The sequence below is a fragment of the Protopterus annectens genome, chromosome 1.part2 (genome assembly GCF_019279795.1).
Source record: "Protopterus annectens isolate FY-2018-M chromosome 1.part2, PAN1.0, whole genome shotgun sequence".
In the NCBI taxonomy this organism is placed as follows: domain Eukaryota; kingdom Metazoa; phylum Chordata; order Ceratodontiformes; family Protopteridae; genus Protopterus; species Protopterus annectens.
The window spans coordinates 821,658,481-821,679,824 of NC_056727.1; the positions used below are offsets into that span (position 1 = coordinate 821,658,481).

The 21,344-nt window shown below is 38.5% G+C and overlaps 1 protein-coding gene across 1 annotated transcript in view; it reads right to left on the bottom strand.

Moving 5' to 3' along the window:
• Positions 1 to 21,344, bottom strand: part of RYR2 (ryanodine receptor 2) — a 6,224,161-nt gene that overhangs the window by 2,238,415 nt on the left and 3,964,402 nt on the right. The window contains exons 61-62 of the mRNA XM_044059048.1: positions 10,669 to 10,733; positions 2,074 to 2,195 (exon numbers count right to left, since the gene is read on the bottom strand). Coding sequence (XP_043914983.1) covers positions 2,074 to 2,195; positions 10,669 to 10,733 — 187 coding nt within the window. The remainder of the gene's footprint in view (positions 1 to 2,073; positions 2,196 to 10,668; positions 10,734 to 21,344) is intronic.

Genomic DNA, 21,344 nt, shown 5'->3' on the forward strand with positions numbered 1-21,344 from the left:
GCCGATCTGGAAGATTTAATGCTCTAGCCTCAAGCCTGTACTAATTTTTACTCATTATGCCCTGCTCCTCCCTGACTAATTCAGATCAAGTTCAGCACCTATAGGTAAGTGCATTTGTACTACTCTTGACTCAGAATTAAAGTCATTAGATCCACAAAATTGCAGGGAAAAGGAGAGCGGGTTGTCATATTGGACAGACTGTAATGAAAGGATCAAGCCTTACAGAAGTACATAACATTCATAACTTATACATGCAGTCTACCCAATCTGACATATGGGTCAGAATCCCCAGAATCTAGAATCCTGGGATGACTAAGATAGGAAACCCTTCAGGATGCAAGCAACAAAGGAAGCTCTGGCTCCGGACATACAGTCTAATTTGTAGTGCTTGACAAAGTATGAGTTGGAGACCAAGTGGCAGCTTGACACATTTCTTCCAAAGTCAAAGCTCTGAAAAAGGCTGCTAAGACTGGAATGTCTCTAGTGGGAATGAGCTTTAGCCTTGATGGGCAAGGATTTCTGTTGTCAAGTGTAGATAAAGGAAATTCAGTCTGACAACCACCTGAACAGGGAAATCTTAGAAACTCTTTTGCCTAATTTGTTGTGCACAAAGGATGCAAATAACTGCTCATATTTTCTGATGGAAGCCATCCTATGAAGGTTGAAATGAAGCTGCCTGTATACATCCAGTGTATGCAGGATAAATGCCTTGTTTGTATAATTTGCAAAGAACACTGGCAGATGTATTACCAGTGAACAATTGGTCTCAGAAGCTAACTTCAGAAGAAAAAGAATGGTTCTAAGAGTAAGCGTATCCTTAAGGAATACGATGTATGGAGGAACAGAATATAAAGTCTGGAGTATTGAAACCCTCATGGCTGCATTGATGGCCACTAACATTATGGTATTCCGCGATATGAACTTTAGGTCCGCAGAACCTGCAGGCTCAAATGGAGGTCTGAACAGTTTCCAAGACAAAATTTAAGTCATAAGAAGGATCTGGATACTTTACATGAAGCCTCAAACAGAAGAATGTCCATTTAAGAAAGGCTTTACATAACACATGAGATGTTAATGAAGAGTCCTAGTACTCAATGTGGAAGAATGAAATGGCTGTCAACTGTGCTTTGGTAGTGGAGAAACTGCATCTAGCTAAAAACATGGAAGAAAGGAAACATAAGACATCTGCCACTGAGGCTGAAAAGGGTCCAATCTTATGAGATTCTACCCATATGGCAAAGTTTTCACTTACTATGATATGCATTACATGTAGATGATTTCTGAGAAGCTGTTACAAGAAAGGGAAGTATCTTGTGCATCAATGGAACTGGAGAAACCATGCAGTTAGTTTCAGGATGGTAAAATCCAGGTGAGGGTTCCTCGGCAGTTAAAAATCATATTTGGTTTCAGATCTAGGAGCCAGGGAGATTCCTTCAAGCAGAATCTTAGGAGGGGAAAACAGATCTGTCTGGGGTCAAGAAGCAAGAGGCACTCAGACATCTACAAGCAAATCAGAGACTCACAAGTTTAGCTATCAGCATGTCTTTGGGATGTGGGAGGAAACCTAAGCCTGCAGAAAATGTTCAAATGGACACAATCAGGACATGCCAGTTCCTCACAGAAGGCATTCCTGTTGAGAAACAAACCAGAAACTAAGCATTGTTAGACATCAAATAGAACCACTGTATCAATGTAGTATACCAGAATACAGTTAATGCAATAAAACAATTAAAATGAGCAACAGTTTTACCTACTATGGCGAATAAAAACTCAGAATGCACTGATATGCAGACATAAAAATCTTTTCTACTATCTGACTGAATAAAATCTATATTAATTACAATAACTTACTGAACAGAGTTAAGTACAGTGTTTAATGCAACATGTTTAGGCACCTGAAGGCCATCTGTTTTTGTCAGTTAGGAGTTTCACTGCAGGACATTCAAACTAAATGGTCAAGTAGCCATACAATCTGAAAACAATGGCATGGCTGAACATTTATCTGGTTCAGTTACTTTTCACCTTTTGGTAAGAAAACGTAGCAAATTCAAGAAAGCAATGCTACAGCATTACCTTGTCACCATTTCTTTCTCTTTGTTAGATGCATGCCCTCCACTGATAAGAGGCCGACTTGCAATTGACAGAAAGTAAAGACGGTGATTCTTGAAGTATTGATCAATCAACGGGACAACAACCTACAAAACAAAGAACACAGGAGATACATTTAGACTGCTGCGACCCATTACATACTAGATAAAAGTGATGTAGAACCTGTGTGTAGAACTATTTACTCTCACCATCATATAATTTTCTAGCCGCCAGGAGCATCCATCACATATGAAGCAACGTGTGCTTAAGTAGGGCAACAGAACTCATTTGAATTTATTTCATTTTATTACATTTCTTCAGCATACATAGAATTATAATTGGTTCTCTAATCATAAGCAATTTATTATGTGTTTGAGACACAAATGCCAAAAAATTCACCTTGATAGCGAAGTTCAACAAATAAATGTTCACATCCAACTTGATAACACATAATAAGGGTTATGACTGGTGAGACCCAAACATAATTCTTCATAGTACACAGAGCTTTACGTGACTCGTGTTATTAGTCACAAACAAAAAAAGGTTAAAAGCATGAATCATTTTACTGGATTTCAAATTCTTTTATTTATTTATTGACATTTGATTACCAGGAAAGTCCAACTAGGTATGTAACCATTTTCAGTGGAGGCCTGGGGAGAAAATCTCCAAAGTATTACAAAAACATTTTAAGAACAATAATTTTACAGTCTTTGAAAAAATACAAAACATCTACAGTTTAAATAATTATACCAAATTAGACATAATATGAAAACAATGGTTAAGAACAGATACAACTCATAAGAAAATTATTTAATATTTAGAGAAATATTAGCCAGTTTAGGGAAATTAAAGGTAAGTTAGTATAATACAAACAGGAATTGCAATATTATGTGACAGAAAAAATAACAGCGTTGTGGCCTATTTAAACAGAGATTTGAGAAAGAAATTGATTGAAGTAAGAAAGTGAGTATAGAAGGGGGAGTAAGGAGGTATGAGGTATGAATAGGTACTTGCTCATATTTAGGGATATAGCCTGTCCTGGGGTTGAACAAGAACAGTGACAGAATTTGGCTAAGAAGTCTTTTAGAATGGTACAGACGGGAGTTTTTGGCCATTAGATTGTAATGATTAACTAGGGACATAGTTTTGTAGAATGGTATTCAGTGCTGGGCAAGCAGACAGCTGCTGGAAAATTTTATAGCTTGTAAGTTGTTAAGGTATCTGTAACCAATTCAGGCTTTGCTATACAGTGGTGGGTTCTGGAAGTGATATTTGCTGCAAATGTAGCCACTTTATTACAGCATTGTGCAAATTTTGCTCTTCATGATGCTTGGAGGTTAGTAAGGATGACAGTGCCATAAAGCAGTGAGGAGAAAAGGCAAGTTGTAGCAAGTGTAGCTTTAATTGCTTTGGTGAGAAAGTTTTTGGCTCTATAAAGCACTCCTAGTTTTGATGGGTTTTATGCAATTGTGTATATGCAGGTTAAATTTAAGATTATCATCCATTACCCTCCTTTATAATCTGCTATGAGAAGTTACTTCAATGTCTGTATTATTAAGAGAGAGGATTTTAAATTATGTTTTTTCATGATACAGGGATTTGAGTGAAACAAGTAGTAGTTTGTTTTTTCTGGGGTTGAGTATGAGTTTTGAGTTAAAAAGCCACATATTTTCAGTGGCTGTTAAAACTTCCTGAGTAATCTTTTGGAGATGGACTAGGTTGCTTGATGTCCATATGAGTGTGGAGTCAACTGTATACTGTATTAGGGAAGCCTGTTGTGTGAATGTTTGGAAGGTGTAGGTGAGAATATTAAAAAGGAGGGGATCAAGGTTAGAGCCTTGAGCTACATAGGTAGTGACTGGGAGGGTATGGAGACAGGGTGGAGTGTCATTTCACTGACTGATACCTATTGGAGAAGTAGATTTTGAACCACAAAATGGTGACCTAGTGAGAATATTTGAAGTAAAAGTTTGCTGTGACAAACTGTGTTGAAGGTTTTAGACAAGTCTAGAAATAAGGAAGAGACTAATTTGCCATCACTTTAGTTTTGTTGATAGCATTTATAAAGGTTAGAAGTGCAGTGTTAGTACTATGGGAGGAACAGAAAGTGTGTTCTGTAGGAGATGAGAGTTCTTCCTGCAGGAAATAGTTTAGAAATAGTTTTTGAATAATACATTTTTCAAGTATTTTGGAGAGGGGGGATAAGACTGCTATAGGTCTAAAGTTAGTGATATCTATTGAATTACCTCCGTTATGTAGAGGGATAATGTGTGATTTTTTTTTCCTGAGAGAGGGAACATGGGATTCCTAAGGATTGAGATAGGATATGTAATGCTATTGGCTGCTACTTTAAGGTAATCACATGGAAAGTCATCAGGCGAGTTAGAGGTTATGTCCAACTAATTGATACTGACATCACCCAGTAGTATTTATTTCTTGTGGAATTGTTATGGACATCCAGTGCAGGAAGGATATCTTCCAGTGTAGCTGTTTTGTTACCAGGAGAAATGTTAAGGACAGTAATACATATTTGTTTATATTTGTTTATTTTCAGGAAAGTAACAAAAAGCTCTTCTGAATTGAATTTTGGTATTGGTTTCTTGTAAAGAGAATGTGGTAGTTGTTGGAGAATACCAAAGCAATACGACCATCTTTCTTATTTATATGGTCATTACAGATGATGTTACAACTGGAAGGTATAATGTCTTTGAATTCCAGTAAACTCTTTATCACTGACAAACAGAAAACAGATGTAAACTAAATATCCCTCTGAAGAAGGAACTTCTTTAAAACTTGTAAGACATGTCTTTCTGCCACTTTTTTTGTTTGTAAGTGTAGCAGTGGAAAGTTGAAGTCAGCCCTGTGTTGTCTTTTTGAGTTAGGCCTTCCACCAATGGAATATGTGAAAGCATGAACACACATGACACCGCTGTCAGCCCACATGTGTGCCTCTATAACCTCCTACAGCATGCACAGTGACAGACATGAATATATCGCTAAAGCATACACTGTTAGATGCATCATGTCATTCAGCTTATTACAGCTGCACACCTGAGGTAACTGGAAGGACAGATAGGCAAGTGGCCCTTGGTCAGTCCTTTACATTGAGCATGCAGTTACAGTTTACAATAACTGACATTGTTAATCTAGTGCCTCTCCTACTGATGCATATGTGGTCACTGCCAGCCTAGTTTCCTCATCCAAACCAACTCCAGGTATAAGTCACTTCTGCCCCTGGTAGGTGAGTGACACCAAAAAATCCTTAATCTCAGCCAGAAACTTATGTATAGATGGTCTGCACTCTATGGTTCACACATCTGTCTCAATCTCACATGCATTCTCCTTTGCAAAGGAATGTCATATCAGTAACACTTCATTGTACTTGGTAGAAACTTATTATGGCTGCTCAAAACATTCATATCCTGCATTCATCCCAGCCACATCTAGTCCTGATATAATGCATGTGTGTGTGTGTGTGTGTGTGTGTGTGTGTGTGTGTGTGTGTGTGTGTGTGTGTGTGTGTGTGTGTGTGTGTGTGTGTGTGTTTGTATGTGTGTGTGTGTGTGTATAAATCAAGTCTCAGTGTGTGTCAGATACTTGGGCAAGGACACAAGGCACTGGTTGGACAGAGAGGATGCTGGAGGTTTTGGCTTGCCTGCTTGGCTGAGATCTTAACCCTATAGCTGTGCCAGTGAGGAGTCTTACTGGGGATCTGGAGAGAGGGAGAAACCAGCCTCAGACTGACTGTGATCTCTGTGTGCTCTTAAGGGAAACTGTGCTTTACTGTGCATGTACTTGTCATCCTCCCAATGTGTATGTCCCTCACTGGTTCTAGCGGTGAGGATTGAGGCTCCTTGATTATTGGGCCAGTGCAGGGGCATCACATGTACACTTAGAGAAAACAGAACTAGGAAGTTTATTTCATATTTTAGGAATGACATTTGAGAGAGATTCCATAGCTGAATTATCAGCTTTGGTGGTTTCTAAAAAGAGTTTATCACTGGAACAGAGGGCTCCAGAAGTAGTGTATGTTTGTATAAGATTTTTGATAGCAGGGATTTTATCCGGTTGTTGCAGGATTTTGTCGGCAAAGGTTAATTGTTTATAGTGTAGTGGTTGAGGGAGTTCTAGCCAATTTAGTTGTTTAAGAGCAGTACAGTGATGTGACCTGTGTGTGGCATCAGTAGCAAACTTGGCAATTTTATTGTGACATTATTTTAACTTGGTAAGATCAGTTCGTATGAAGGTTGGTTAGTACAAGGGAGGCATATAGGAGGGTTGACAGGAGGTGTGTACAGGTGATGGTAGCTTTTGTGGATCTAGTTAAAAATTGTTTGTTTATATAAAGAAGGCCTAATTTTTTGTGAACCTATTTAATAGTTTGGGCAATATGTGTATCAAATTTCAGATGGTTGTCAATTTCAACCCCTAGCAGTTTAGTATGTGTTACTGGGGTGATGCTAGTTTTATTTTTGGACTGTAAGTTGATAGTTAGGTAAGTAGAGGGAGTTCTTGAGGGATAAAAGAGAAGGAGCTTTGTTTTACTGGGGTTTAGAATGAGTTGGGACTTAGTGAGCCATGTTTCTACTGACAAGAAATGAATCTTGGGTTATGTTGTAAAGGTCTTGTAGGGAGGAGGCTGTGCATATTAGAGTCATCTGCATACTGTATCACAGAGGCATGAAGAGTGGAGGTGTGGAGTTGATTGATAAAGAGGGAGAAAAGTAGAGGTCCAAGGATGGAGCCTTGTGGGACCTCTAAGGTAACTGGCAGGAGACTGGAAAGGTGGTGTTGCTACAGTACAGCCTGCTGACATCCTGATAGGTAGTTATGGAACCAGGTGAGGAGCTACTAAGGTTTAAGGAGGAGAGGATCTTCTCACATCTACAGTGCCTACATTCTCTACAACTACAGAAGTTTTATTGAAATTCCTCTGTTTCAAAGCTTTACAGTTGCAGAGCTACAATCATATCCTAGAGCCATAACATGATTCACAAAATGCTCATCTATTCACACAAGGCTATGATTTTTACTTCTTGATTGGACAAGACTGAGTTACCATGACTATTTCAGGAAATGGGGAATGGAAAAGTCCAGCTTGGTATGCTAGGGAGAGGAAGATTTTCCTGTTCTTCCTGCACACAGACTTTAGACAGCACCTGCTGGGCAGTTATGATGGCCCACTGTTGACAGTAGACACCTGGCATGAATATGTGTATATATATATATATATATATATATATATATATATATATATATATATATTTATATATATGTATATGTAAGTTCAAGGAGTGTGCAGCACAGGGGGCTTGCCCACCTGCAAAAAAAAGAAGTCTAAAGGAGAAGAGTGATCTTCAAGATTCACTCTTTTACCGTAGTTTTGGTCTGTTTTTTTCCAGTTTGTTGTCAGTCGACATTTTGAGTGTTGACATTTCAATATGGAGCCATTAGCATTTACGAAATGTTTAGCTGCAGAAGTATATATCAAGAAAAGAACTGCATGATCAGATCTGGGATTAGAAATAAATATTTGTAAGACTGGGCAACTTTAGAAAATCTGTTTTCTTAGGGGCTGCAGGCTGGCTGTCAGGCATGTTGTAGACTGTAATAATAGCATCTCCAAAGCTGGAATAGCAGGAGAAACAGCAGTAGCTGAGGAAATAACAGATGTAATCAACATTTTTTCAAAGAAATCTGAACATCATTTTGATCCTACTAAAAAAATAGGTTCAGCCTAGATATAGTTTCAGAAAAAGAAAATTCTTCCAAAAGAAAATCAGAAGAAATACTCTCCTCAGGGTCAAAATCAGTTACCTGATGAGAAATGACAAAACTTGTTCCCTCAAAATCTATCCCCTGTTCATCATACTGGAAATCTTCAGAAACTGAAGAATTCCTTTTAATCTTACTAGCAGATCCAGAATGAGAAGGGTTAGGAGCCTGAACTAAGCAGTGAACTAAGCCCAATAATTCTTCCCTATCTAAAGTAACAGTGAAAGAAGAAGATAAAAGTTTAATTTTCTGCTTCTTTTTGACAGATATATCCACATATGCTGACCAACTCATGTTAGGGAATCACCCCAGGGAGCAGACATCTTAGTTCAGCTAGGCAGAGAAGATTTCCTGCTCTTTCCTCCTGGACCAATATGAGTAGTTCTCCCATGTCCAATAATAACACTCTGACAGCTACAGAAGGTGCATCTAACCCCAGCTCATGGGTGCTGAAGGGACTACACCAGAGGCAAGTAAGAAAAAAGATGAGTGGTCTGTGGAACCTGAAATGGCTACTGCAGGTTCACCCATCTGCAGCTTAAGCAAAGTAGCAGTTTGCAGAAGAGGCAAAGGCTGTCTGGAAGTTTTCATCTTTTTGTGACTGGAGTAAGGAAGAACCGAGGAAAATACAGTTGTGCAAGATCTTACCATAACAGTAGATGTCCAACTTGTCACTGTTGCAATATTCTTTACTGATGGGATATCTTGCTAAGGACAGCTGAACATCTAGTCAATATATCAAAGCTTTATCTCCTTCTAGGCCCCATTTATCAGACATATGTCCTATGTTCAAGGAGTAAAGTGTGTAAGTGAAGTATGAGCTCCTAATCCTTAGACACAAATTACTCCAGAAGAACCATAGAAAACTAAGAGGAAAAGGTTAAGCAAGTGCATCCAGGAAGGGAAGAAAGAAAGAAAGAAAGAAAGAAAATAAAACAGATGGAAGGATGGAGGGATAGAATAATATAACAGTGGACATCTACTGTTATGATAAGATCTTACACAACTGTACAACATACTTCCTTATCACTGTGGCAGTATTCGTTATTCATGGGAAAGTACAAAAGCTACTGGAGAAGATGGAAAGAGGAAGACACAGAGCAGCCTTCCAAAAACCTATGTAAGATGGCCCTGGTGAAACCCACTCTGGCTCTAGAAATGACATCCAAATTGTAATATTTAGTAAAGGTATGTAGAGACGACCAAGAAGCAGCTTCTAAAATGGATTTAGTATCCATACCCTTGAAGAAAACACCAGAGACAGCCACAGCCCTGGTAGCATGAGCACAGACAGCTTAAGACAGCTACTTGCTATGAAAAGAATAGCAAAAATAAACGGCCTTAGAAATCCAGGAGGAAATGATTTGCTTAGACAGAGTCAAGCCAAATTTCCTGTCATGAAAGGAATCAAGAGGCTGCTCAGATTTCCTGATATCTTTAGTTTTGTCTAGGTAAAATCTGAGCTGTCTATGTAAATCCAAGGTGTGAAGAATCCTTTCACTGTCATTCTGTGGAGAGGGGAACATGATGAAAGGTTTAATTCAAGGATAAACCATTAAAGACCTTGGACATGGAAGAAGGACTGGTGCAAAGAGATTTTGGTTATCTAACAGAAAATCCAGGAACTTTGTCTTGAAATCATCAGGGAGAACTGTTAACGTAACCACAAATACTGTCTCATCACAGGCCATGATGCAGCTGTCCTAGAAGAAGCATCATCAGCATCATATCTGCACTTTATAGAGTGAGTGATAAAGTCTCAGCTAGGGCCCAGGCAACTTAAAGTCTATCAGTACCTTCTGCACTTAATAGCATAGGCTGGGAGGGTGAGCATACTCATGGTAGGGATGAGAGGGTGGTCCCGGCTTGACCAGGACATCACTTCTGTCACAATCCCTGCCAGAGGGCAGAACTGATGTAATAGGAGTGGGAGTAGTGCAATGATAACAAGATTATATCCAACACAGACAGTGACAGTAGCCCCTACCACACTTAAGAAGGCACACACACAAACTAATAGAGCAGCACAGGTTGTCCCTCTGGTGATGTAGGAGCTCATGCCACCACCTAAGGGGAGTGGTTAGACCATTAATTCAAAAATATACTCTTTTTGCTGGGATGTGGGCAAGATCACCAAACATCCCAACATTTGTACGGATGATGGTAGTTCTTGGCACCTCTCAAGCTAGAAGAACTGCGGGGAGCACATCATCTCCGGGGGATGAATGGGTTCAAACCTGATAGGGGGTTGCTTGATGACTGGCAGGCAGAAGATGAAAAAGTGCATAGAAATAGTACATTAAGAAGAGAGTCAGGCAAAGGAAAGAAGGAAAGAAAGTAAGAAAGAAAGACAGATATTCAAATAGCACATGACATCAGCATTTATATCATACTGAAACAGGATTACTTGGAGTTTTAAATGTAAGTAGTTCATCTAATAATTTTTAGACAATAATAACTATTTTAATAAACATGGAATTGTGTTTCCCTAATCTGAGTTCCTTAAATGAATGGATCCTTTATTTGAATACTAAAATAATTTAACAGCAAAAGCTGAACCAGGTGTTCTAAACATATAAGGCATTTCAACAGACTGAAAAACTACTAATAAAAAAATAACTTGTAAACAAAAGCACTTCATCTAGTTATACAGGGTGGCAGTTGACATTGAAGATAACCAGCAAAAACAGTACTGTCATTAAGGATACATGCATGAAACTGTACTGTGCAAAATAAAATGAAAATAAAACTCAGCCCATTGGAAGGCATTTAAGTATGTGTCCTACCACTTCAATAATTAAATACCTTAGCAAAGAACTTAATTTCTTGTTCATGTGGGAATCGTTCTTCCTTTCCTCTGTTAACACCATCTGTAAATAATTAAAGCATGTCAAAGGGAGTTAAATTCACATGCATACAAACATGTACAACATAATCAGTCAATCTAACACCATCACAACACAAATAAGATTTCTTTTTTATTTATTTATTTTAGGTAAGGGACATCATTTGTCTGAATAGTGGTAGTATTATATAAAGATTTTTCTATAAAGATTTGTCTAAGGTAAGGTGCAGGATTTAGGGTTAGGGTTAGCATGCATTAGTAAGGTGGGCAGTACCTTAGTACTGCATGCTAACTCTAGCCCTATTCCTGCCCCAAACCCTAAACCTTATCTATGAAAAAAACTTTCCATAACACTACCACTACACAAGACACCCAGATACTCACTACATGCAGCAGTAAACATGCACAAGACTAATCTATCATCTTACCTAGCCCTCACTCGATTACTAACCTGCAAACACCTGCATTAACTCCAAGAGATCATAAAATTATAAGCTTGTCTCATAATCAGTGTTATAAGTACATATACATAGTGTAGGCTAGGATAAGATGAAATATTTATTAGATCACTTTTTCATTCAGTCACATTTAGGTAAAATGAGTTTTAGATAAACTAAATGACACCCATAAATATGTGTGTGTGTGTGTGTGTGTGTGTGTGTGTGTGTGTGTGTGTGTGTGTGTGTGTGTGTGTGTGTGTGTGTGTGTGTGTGTGTGTGTGTGGGCATGAGACTGTCCGGATGTCAGAATGTGTGCGTGTGTGTGTGTGTGTGTGTGTGTGTGTGTGTGTGTGTGTGTGTGTGTGTGTGTGTGTGTGTGTGTGTGCGTGCGTGCATATCACCATATTATACATATGGTGGAATGCAATTTAAACACAAAAGTACTATAGCTTAGTCAGACTTTTTTGTGATTTCCTGGCCTAGTGTTACTCTGACAGGGTTTTATTTATGCATTTGTTAGCAAGTTAAATAACCTGTCCAAAGATCCTTTTCAGCCATTACTCAAGCCAGAGGAACAATTCATGGCATTCAAAGAGATTACATATGCACAAATAATTGCAATTCAAGGCATGTGTGGAGTCTGCATGTCCTCCCTGTGGTCGAGTGAAATTTAAAAAACATGCAGGTAGGTGTGTGCGTGAATGGGTGTGCCTTCTTTGAAGGTTGGGTGTTGGGCTGGCAACTCGGCACCATAAAAATCCACTGCCAATTATCAGCAGACCGGAGTTCCGCTGTGGCGACCCCTAACCGGGAAAAGCAGAAAGATTATATGGCTTACTTATGACCGAGTTGTTTATTTACTGAGTTAATGAACTGTTCCAAGAGCCTTCTTTAGCCATGAACTGGGCCTTCAGCTAATTCATTGTACATGCATATCAAAATATACACATAATTCTAGGTTGTTCAGTATACATTATTATATTTTTAGTACTTTACGAATAGTAGCAAATGCATAACAAATCTAGATTGTTCACTGTACAGTACTGCCTTCTCAGCACATCACAAAATGCACCACACAAATCAGCTGTCAGTATAGTCATAATTGCAAAAGTGCACATTTGTCATAGACAACTGTTAGTGTGTAAGCTAGTGATAATGCTGTACAATACTAAGAAAAATGTCAGAAGAAGAACACTTGTTCATCTACCTACTTAACTGACTAAACTACTGAAAACTTCAACAAGGTGTCTTTATTCCTCCCATAAGCAGGTTATCAGAGAGAGAGTCGACTAGATCTGCTAGCTAAAGTGATTTTATCTGGACTAATGTCCTGTATTCGGTTTGTCAGTCCTGTCACCCTCTGGGTCACAGATGGGATACCAGATTTCACTCGAGTGCTCTGGATTACCTCTGTGATCATGCAACAATGGGTGTAAGGGAATCTTCCTAAACCCCCACTGCTGTGCACTCTTGACGTTAATCTATTTAGGGGAGACAGAAGAGTGTGAGGGATGCAGAAATACAGCTAGCTTTGTTATACATTTGTGATATATCAGGAGGAATGAGGAGGGTGACCATGTTAGTTGCAAAGAACTAATCGTGTTAAGAGCATGATAAAATGGGTTGGGGTTGATCTGCTAGAGATTAAAACTGTCCCAGTTTTGGGGTAAACAGAGTTGAAATATTCAAGAATTAGCTGCAGAGGATTTTGACTAGGCAATCCCAGGACAGGAACAAATAAAAAGAAGGAAGAATAAGTATTTGATGTGGCTCTTTTTATTTCCACTTTAAAGTAGTTAAGGGTGGATATGTGTTTCTACTCTTTCTGCTGGTACTCAGTTTAGTTTCAATATAAGACCCCGGTAAGGAAGGTGGCCAGAAAAGTTTATTTTTTCATCACTTCCAGATCATATCTCTATTCCTTTCCCTTACATATTAATTTCTGAGGTAAGCCAGAGATAATTGGCTATATGAACCATTTATGTTACTTAGGGAAAAAGAAATAGACAGATCCTATGTTTCAAGAACTGTGCAGAAAATGCTTGAGGTGTGAGAACTGACACGACAGAATAACAAGGGGGTATGTCTGTTTCTTGAAAAAATGACACTGGGTGCTAAATCTATTAGCTGGAGTTATAACTACGTGGCTTCTGGAAGAAGAACTGGCCACAATCCATTCAGTATGGAAATGGTTACTTGTAGCTTGGTTGGGCCGTTAAACAGGAAATCAGAGTTTATCAGCCTTGTACAGACCATTTTGTCTTTGTGTGGGAGTGATAAAGAAACGTAAACATTTCTTAGTGTCATAGAGGGAATCATTTTTTTGTCTGAAAAGCGTGAAGAGATTTCCTGAATATGTAGCTAGATAACATAAATAACAATATTGGGACTTTAATATTTGCTAACTTGCCATAAATATATAATTTATTTACACCTGTATTCATTTCAAAATGAAAATATGGAAGGACATGTCAAAATTATATTAAACCTGTATTCACGGTTTTCATATTACATAGTACTAGGAGTAATTATTAAAAAAGGTAGATTTATTACAGTATGAAGGAATTTGTATCTTCCATGGAACTTTTTACTAGAACACACTTTTGTCAATAAAGTCTATTTTTGTAACAAGTGGATCAGATATTGGCTGATATTTATAGACAACACAGCACTGTGTAAATCAGCACTGAAAGTAGCAACACATGGGTGATTCAGACACACTAGATGTATGACCACACTACAGTATATCACAGTTTCAACATTATGTTACTCAGAACCATATCTAAGGCAATCTTTCTGATTCAAAAAATAAAAATGCCAATGCTTCTTTTCAGCTGGAACACAGACTCTCAATTGCCTAGACATAGTAAGGCCTTATTAAGTTTAATAATATTGACTGCCAGAAAAAGCAATTACTAGAGAATAGAAATTAAGCTCTAAATCAACTGTATTTGAAGTACTGAATAATATAAAAGAGATAAAAGAAATGGGAGTGTGATCTTTAGAAAAGGGAAGGGGCAAATTACATTTGGGTGGGGGGCTGAGAGAATGTTTAATGTACCACTTTTGTGTGCAGTCCGTGCAGTAAAGTACCAGTATCCATGATGAACCACACGCTGTCCAGGTCAAGAGCATGTTCCAACTATTTATTAGAAAAACAAGTTAAGCGCTTTCATCCCCTCAAGGACTTCATCAGAATCTGATGCCATATAAAATCTCATGACTTATATACAACTTAAAACATACATCACCCAATCACATTGCATCCTCATGCCAGTTCCTTAACCCTTTAGTGTCGATCATTACCATCAGTGAATACAAAGTCACTGTCTGAAATGTAACCAGTATGATAAAAGTATGGTAAAAACCTAATAAAAAACAAAATCTTCCTATATTATTTGTGACCAAACATACATAAATATACCCACATTTCAACACGTGTCTCTTACACAAAAATTCTGTTTAAAATTCTATTTTAAATGCATATACTCTATTAAAATAAGCAAAATAAGTAAAAAAATATTACAGATTAACAGCTCTCATTTTAAGTACATAATTAATTGTGACATATTCGTTTAAATCTGGTTTGTGCATTGCATCTAATCTAAATTGCCATAGTATTTCCTTGTAGTTTGTTTTCATTTCCCAAGCTCCCCCTCTAGCTTCTACTGGAACTACTTCTAAGATTCCCAAAAGAAACTACTTATGGCCCTCACATAGAAGGTGTGTTTGTACAACTCATTGTTCTTATTGCATTTCCTTGTGTCATATAGGTGTTCATAAATTCTTTTGGAAAGTTTCCTCTCCATTTTTCACACATAAAATGAACAACAAGGGTCACAGGGGGCTAAAGTACACCACACCACTTATATTGCAGTCTCCTCTAGAGAAAGTAATTTTATTGTTGAAACTGTTGTTCAGAACAATTTCCCCTTTGTTAAATACGTGGTGGCAGTAACTACATCTACCACATTTGGTTGTTCCAAATTTATGGGGTTTAGGATCCCTCTCTAACACTTGTCTGATGCTCTTATCAACCTTGTATGTAAATGTGGGTGTTTCTCCTACATGCTGGAACAACTCTTCATCAGCTTTTAGAATGGCCCATTTCCCTAGAATTATATTCTTTACATCCCTGTTCCCCTCATTGAACTTGATTACCATAACATTTTGAAAACTCTTAATGTCAGCCTTTTTTATTCTGTCCTATACTCTCTAGTAAATCCAGCTTTCCCAGTATACATCGGTATCTGATGTCTCTGTTTCTCACCACTTCTGCCCTGAGTGTTCTTAACAATTCCTGTGGGTAACCCCTCTCCACGAACATGGATGTCATTTTGTCCAGTTCTTCTTTGAACAAAATTTCATTAGAATTCATACTAGCCACACGGATGAATTGTTCCTTCACCAGGTTCCTTTTACAGTAACCTGGATGCCCACTGTTAAAGTGCAGAAAACCATTAGAGTGTGTCCTTTCTATAGATTGCAGTTGTATAAGTTTCATTCAATATTCTACGATGAATGTCCTGATATTTTATGCTGTCTATGTTCTTAGTGTGTCTAAACCTCAGGAAGGTCGATGCACCCTGGAGGTAATTCAAAAATGACTCAATCTCTGTGGGGTCACTTTCCATACAAAGAACAAGTAATCTAAAACTCAAAAATAGTGAGACCATAGTGGGGAATATATGGACTCTAGTATAGCCTTCTTCTCCCATCCTAACATCACTATGTAAGCAAAAGTGGGAGCACACACCACTCCCATTGCCACACCACTAACCTGTTTGAAGTATTCACCTTCAAAGTACAGGAAATTATTGGTTAGTACCAGTTCCATCAAGTCTACCAAGAAACGTGTGTCATAGACAGAAAACAATTTGGTTTCTAGGAGTGTATCCTCAAAACGTTCCAAACCTTCCTGATGTGGTATACTAGAGAAAAGAGTCTTTGGAACTGCCGATGTCAAGTTTGGCTAAAAAGTCCTAGGAGTCTCTTAATATATGTATGTGTTTATTGCATACCTGTTTAACCTTCCTGTCTATGTAAACAGCTAAGGGGTATGTCTATGATCCCTGTGCAGCTACAATAAACCTGTATGGGGGTGCTCCATGCTTTTGTGTACTTTGGGGATATCAAATGCCACCAGAATCAATGGGTTTCTTTTGGTCAAAAAAACAAGGGTATCTGGGCTGATGAATCCCTGCAAAAAGGCATCTTCTAAGAATAAATCAATTTTCTTGTGAGCTATATTGATCTCATTTCTCGAAACTGGGGTGTACTTAGTTTCGTCTAAGAGCATGTTCATCATTTTGGCTACATAGTCAATGTGTGCTGCTATCATCACCACCCCCCCCCCCCTTGTCAGGTTTCATAACTCTGACTGATTTGTCTCTAGATAGCTCTTCAAGTAAGTCATGTTCTTTGGTTAAATTACTAAAATTCTTCTTGTTGTCACTGTATGCTACATAAAGATCCCTTTCACAAGCTTTTTCAAACGTTTGTAAAGCTTTACATAGTGGGGGGTTAAAGGTGCACTTTTTCTTCAGTGCATTGGTTGTTGCGGGGGCTACACTATCTTTATTTAGGAAAGATAAGTTCAACCTCCTAGTAAATAACTTTAACTCTATCATTGTGTCAGCTATATTTCCTTTAGATTTGGAAACAAATGTAAACCCTTTTTTGAGTAAACTGAAATATACAGTGTCAGTTTCCCTTTCTGTGTAGTTAAAAATGTGGAAACCATTGTGAGTTAACATCTTTCCATCATAGCTGGCAATAATCTGAGCCCCCCCTTTTCATTTATTGTTTGTTGTCCTATCTCCTGTTCACCTGTTTTTTACTTGAGCTAGGCTGAGTTGATGGTACCTTAATAGGTTCGGAAATTCAAGCCAGTGCAAGGCTTGTAGGGAAAGGCAGTGGTGGGATCATGATTTGGCATTGTTAGCAAATCTAGCGATTTTGTTGTAACAGATAGAAAGTTTATTAAGGTCAGTTTTGTAAAGATTAGTTAGAATTGGGGATGCATAAAGTAGAGTAGATAGGAGGCGGGTCCTGGCTATTGCTATTCGAGATTCAGTGGTTAGATAACTTTTACACCGACAGAGGGAACCTAGCTTTTTGTGGACTTTAGTGATGGTTGTTGATAGTGAATTTGAGTTGCTGGTCAATGGTAACACCTAGCAGTTTAGCCTCAGTGACGGGGTGATTTGGGTTTTGCTGGCGGAGAGTATATAGAAGGTAAGGTTGCTCGCTTTAGTAGAGTGGAATAGCATCAGTTGCGTTTTCTTGGGATTTAGTATGAGTTGTGAGTTGTTAAGCCAGTTCTCTATTTCAGAGAAGGCTTCTTGGGCTTTTTGTTGGGAAGTTGGATGTTGGGTGCAGAGCATATTAGAGTTGTGTCCGTATTTGACTATGTTGGCTTTAGAGGTAGCTAAATGGAGTTGGTTTGTGAAGATATTAAAAAGAAGGAGTCCTAGTATTGATCCTTGTGCCACACCTAAGGAGGTTGGGAGTTGGGGGGGGGGTGCTACAGAGTTATGCCATTTGACAGATTGTTGGCAGTTATCTAAATAGCTTTTAAACCAAAGTAGAGTGGGGTTGTTAAGGTTGAGGTCAGAGAGACAAGACAGTAGTTTATTATGTGAGACTGTGTCAAATGCCTTGGATAAATCTAGGGAGATAGCTGAGACTAATTTCCCTAGATTCCTGTGGGAGTTTATAGTATTGGTGAATTTGAGTAGGGCAGTGGTGGTGCTGTGGGATGGGTGAAATCTATGTTGGGTTGAGGAGAGAAGGTTGTTGCTAAGGAGATAGGAGAGGAACTAGTAATGAATACATCTTTCTAGGATCTTAGAGAGGGGTGAGAGAATTGCTATTAATTGATAGTTGGGAAGGTCTAGGGAGGGCCACCTTTGTAGAGTGGTATGATATATGAGGTTTTCCACAGGGATGAGACTGTGTGTTTGGTGATGGATCTATTCATTAGAAGTGAAATGGGATAGGCTATAGCTGTGGATGCAATTTGGAGGTATTCAGCAGGAAGGTTATCAGCTGCAAGGGTGGTTGGTTTGAGTTTGGCTAGGAGTTTTTGGATAGCAGAGGTAGGAAGAGACTTAAGTGTGAAAGGTATGGTATTGATTTGGGCCTGATGTGGTTGTGGGGTGTTGGAGGAAGTGATGTTGTCTAAGAGTTTGAGTAGGGAGGAGGTGAAATAGTTATTAAAACTGGAGGCTATGTCCAGGTCTGTACCTGTTATATTCAGAGTGGGAGTGGTGTTTAATCCGGGCTGTAGGATGTTGTTCATTGTTGCCCAGAATTTGTGTGTTTGGTACTATATTTGTTTTGTTGAATGATATAGTAATTTTGTTTATCGAGCTTAACCTGCTTTCTTGCTTTGTTCCAGAGCTCATGAAAGGTTTGCCTAGCCATGGGTGATCTGGTGTGGCACCAGGTTTTCCAGGTTTTATCCTTGGCTATAAATATGGCTTTTGTGGTTTTCTAGAGCCAAGGGGTGGGGTTGCTATGTGGGGCTAGTTGGTTGAGGATATTTAGGAATGTGGAGTTGAAGTACTCAACTGCTTTGTCTAATGAAAGGGTTTTGATGGGAGACCATTTGCAATGTTGCAAGGCTCTTATGAAGTGGTCTCTAGGAAACTTTTTGTTAGAGTAGGTTTATAGAAGGGAGGGAGAGTTAATTATTTTAAGTTTGTGCCTGAGGAATAAAGTGGGGCTGTGGTCACTCAGAGAGTTTGGTAGGGTGCCACATTGATGGGCAGTATTTGGTTGATTTGTGAGGATCCAATAAAGTATAGATTCTCTTTTTGGGGTCTTATCAATACTTGTGGGAGTATCTATAAGTTTAGTGAGGTTATATAGGTTAATGTGCTGGGTGGGGTTAGGAGAGTGGATGGAGTTCCAGTCAATGTTTACGTCACCTAACACAATAGTTTCTTGAGGGAGGGAGTATGAAGCCCAGTGAAGTATGGATTCTAGGATGGTTAGGTTGTCACCCGGGGATATACAGATACCCAGTAGGTTTAGGTGCTTATGTTGGTTAAGAGAGAGTTTTGCAAATAGAGTCTCTGCATTGTTAAAGCTGGGGGAATCTTTTTGGAGGACTTGGAGTTGTAGGATTGTTCTGTGAAGTAGAGCTAAGCCTCTGCCTCTTTTATGTAGCGGGTCTGCCCTGCGAACGTTATATCCAGGTGGGGTGATGGAATTATCTTTAATATGTGGTTTAAGCCATGTCTCTGTGATGAGAATAATATCAGGGTTATATAAAGAGATGGCAATGTGAAGGTCTTCTATTTTCTTCATGTTACTGCAGGTATTCATATTTAGTATCAGTAAGTCAATGCGTTTCTGCTTAGCTGGATTGTGATGGGTGCATGGCTTATTAGCAGGGGTTGCTGGCCTGGGGTTGGGGTGAATGTCTCCTCCTAGTAGTAGCTGGGTAGTTATACAAGTGATAGATTTTAGGTATTGGATGATTAGGTAGTGAAATTGTAGACTTGACTGCTTTTTAGAAGGATAGAAGTAGTATATGGGGGGGTTGGGTGTATATGGTGGGGTGTATGCTTGCGTGAGTGGGGGGTGATAGCAATGTTGTGGGTTAGGGTGGGGGATTTGGGGTGGATACAGTAAGGGATTGTGAGGAGATAAGAGGTGCTGATGGTGGCTATGGAGAGACAGGTGAATAGGGAGGTTAATACCAGGAGGATATACTGGAGATGAGACTGGGGGTAATGTGACATAGTGGGAGTGAGGTTGTGGAGTTAGAGGAGGTATTTATATTTGGCAAGGATGTGAGTTGGGTGAGTATTAGATATGGGTGTAGATACTGAACTGGTAGGTGGGCTGGAGTAGTGGAAAGTGGAAGGGCGTGTGTAGATGATGCTGAGGGATATAATTATTGGATAATGGGAGGATGAAGGGAGGGTCTTAGTAAAGGAGGTTACCTATAAATTCTAAGTATGTAGGGGTGGGTGGGGAATTGGGGGGAGGGTAGGGGAGCTAGTGAGCCCATAGGGCGAACAGAGCAAGATGAGCCAATCAATGTATGTGCAATTCAAAAATAAACTACCTGTTGCTCAGAAGTCACATCTATCATGTTAGTCCTTCTTTTGTTACTAATGAATTTTTTAAAAAAAAAGGAGGAGTGAAAGCCGTTTTTAATTTTACCAGTTGGTAAAAAATTAAAATAGAATTTTAAACATATTTTTTGTATAAGAAGCACATGTTGAAATGTGGGTATATTTATGTATGTTTGGTCACAAATAATGTAGGAAGATTTTGTTTTTTATTAAGTTTTTACCATACGTCTATCATACTGGTTAAGTTTCAGACAGTGAGTTTGTATTCACTGATGGTACCATATGATGGGCACTAAAGGGTTAAGGAACTAACATGAGGATACAATGTGATTGGGTGATGTAGGCTTTAAGTTGTATATAAGTCATGAGATTTTATATGGCATCAGGTTCTGATGAAGTCCTTGAGGACGAGAGTGCTTAACTTCTTGTATTTTTTCCTAATAAATAGTTGGAACACACTCTTGACCTGGACAGTGAGTGGCTCTTCATGGTTATAATGTTTAATGTCTTTATCTTACAAAACAAGGTACATGGTTTGACTGTTACCTTTGGAAAAGCTTGAAAAGGGAGGTCGCTAGCCTAGTAATCACCTTTTCACCTATGAACAGTGGAGCATACAATAAAATGGAATTTGTAGGAACATTATATGCAGAATAATGTTCAGAAGAAAGAGGATTGAGGTTTACAGGAAGGTAGGAATGTTGGACTGTATGAGAGTTTTTATACAGAAAGAAAACATATGTGCAATGTATAACATATGTAAATTAAAAAGAAATGTTAATATGGCTTGTTTTCTATTAATGTATGTGTGTCTGTGTCTTAAGTGATAATTAATAAAGGTGTTTAAAAAATGCCAGTGCTTCAACAAACTACAGTAGCTCCTGTGCATCTTACGCCCTACTACTTAATGTTTATAATTCAACACAAATTATAAGCCTATGAAAATAAAACAAATACCCAGGTGCTCAATGAAAAATATTCTGAGACCAGTCCAACTACAATGATTACAATGATATCATATATCTATAACTATAAATAGATAGATCTGTAGTTATATCTATCTCTACATATCTATATATCTATTTACTTGTATGTATATATATA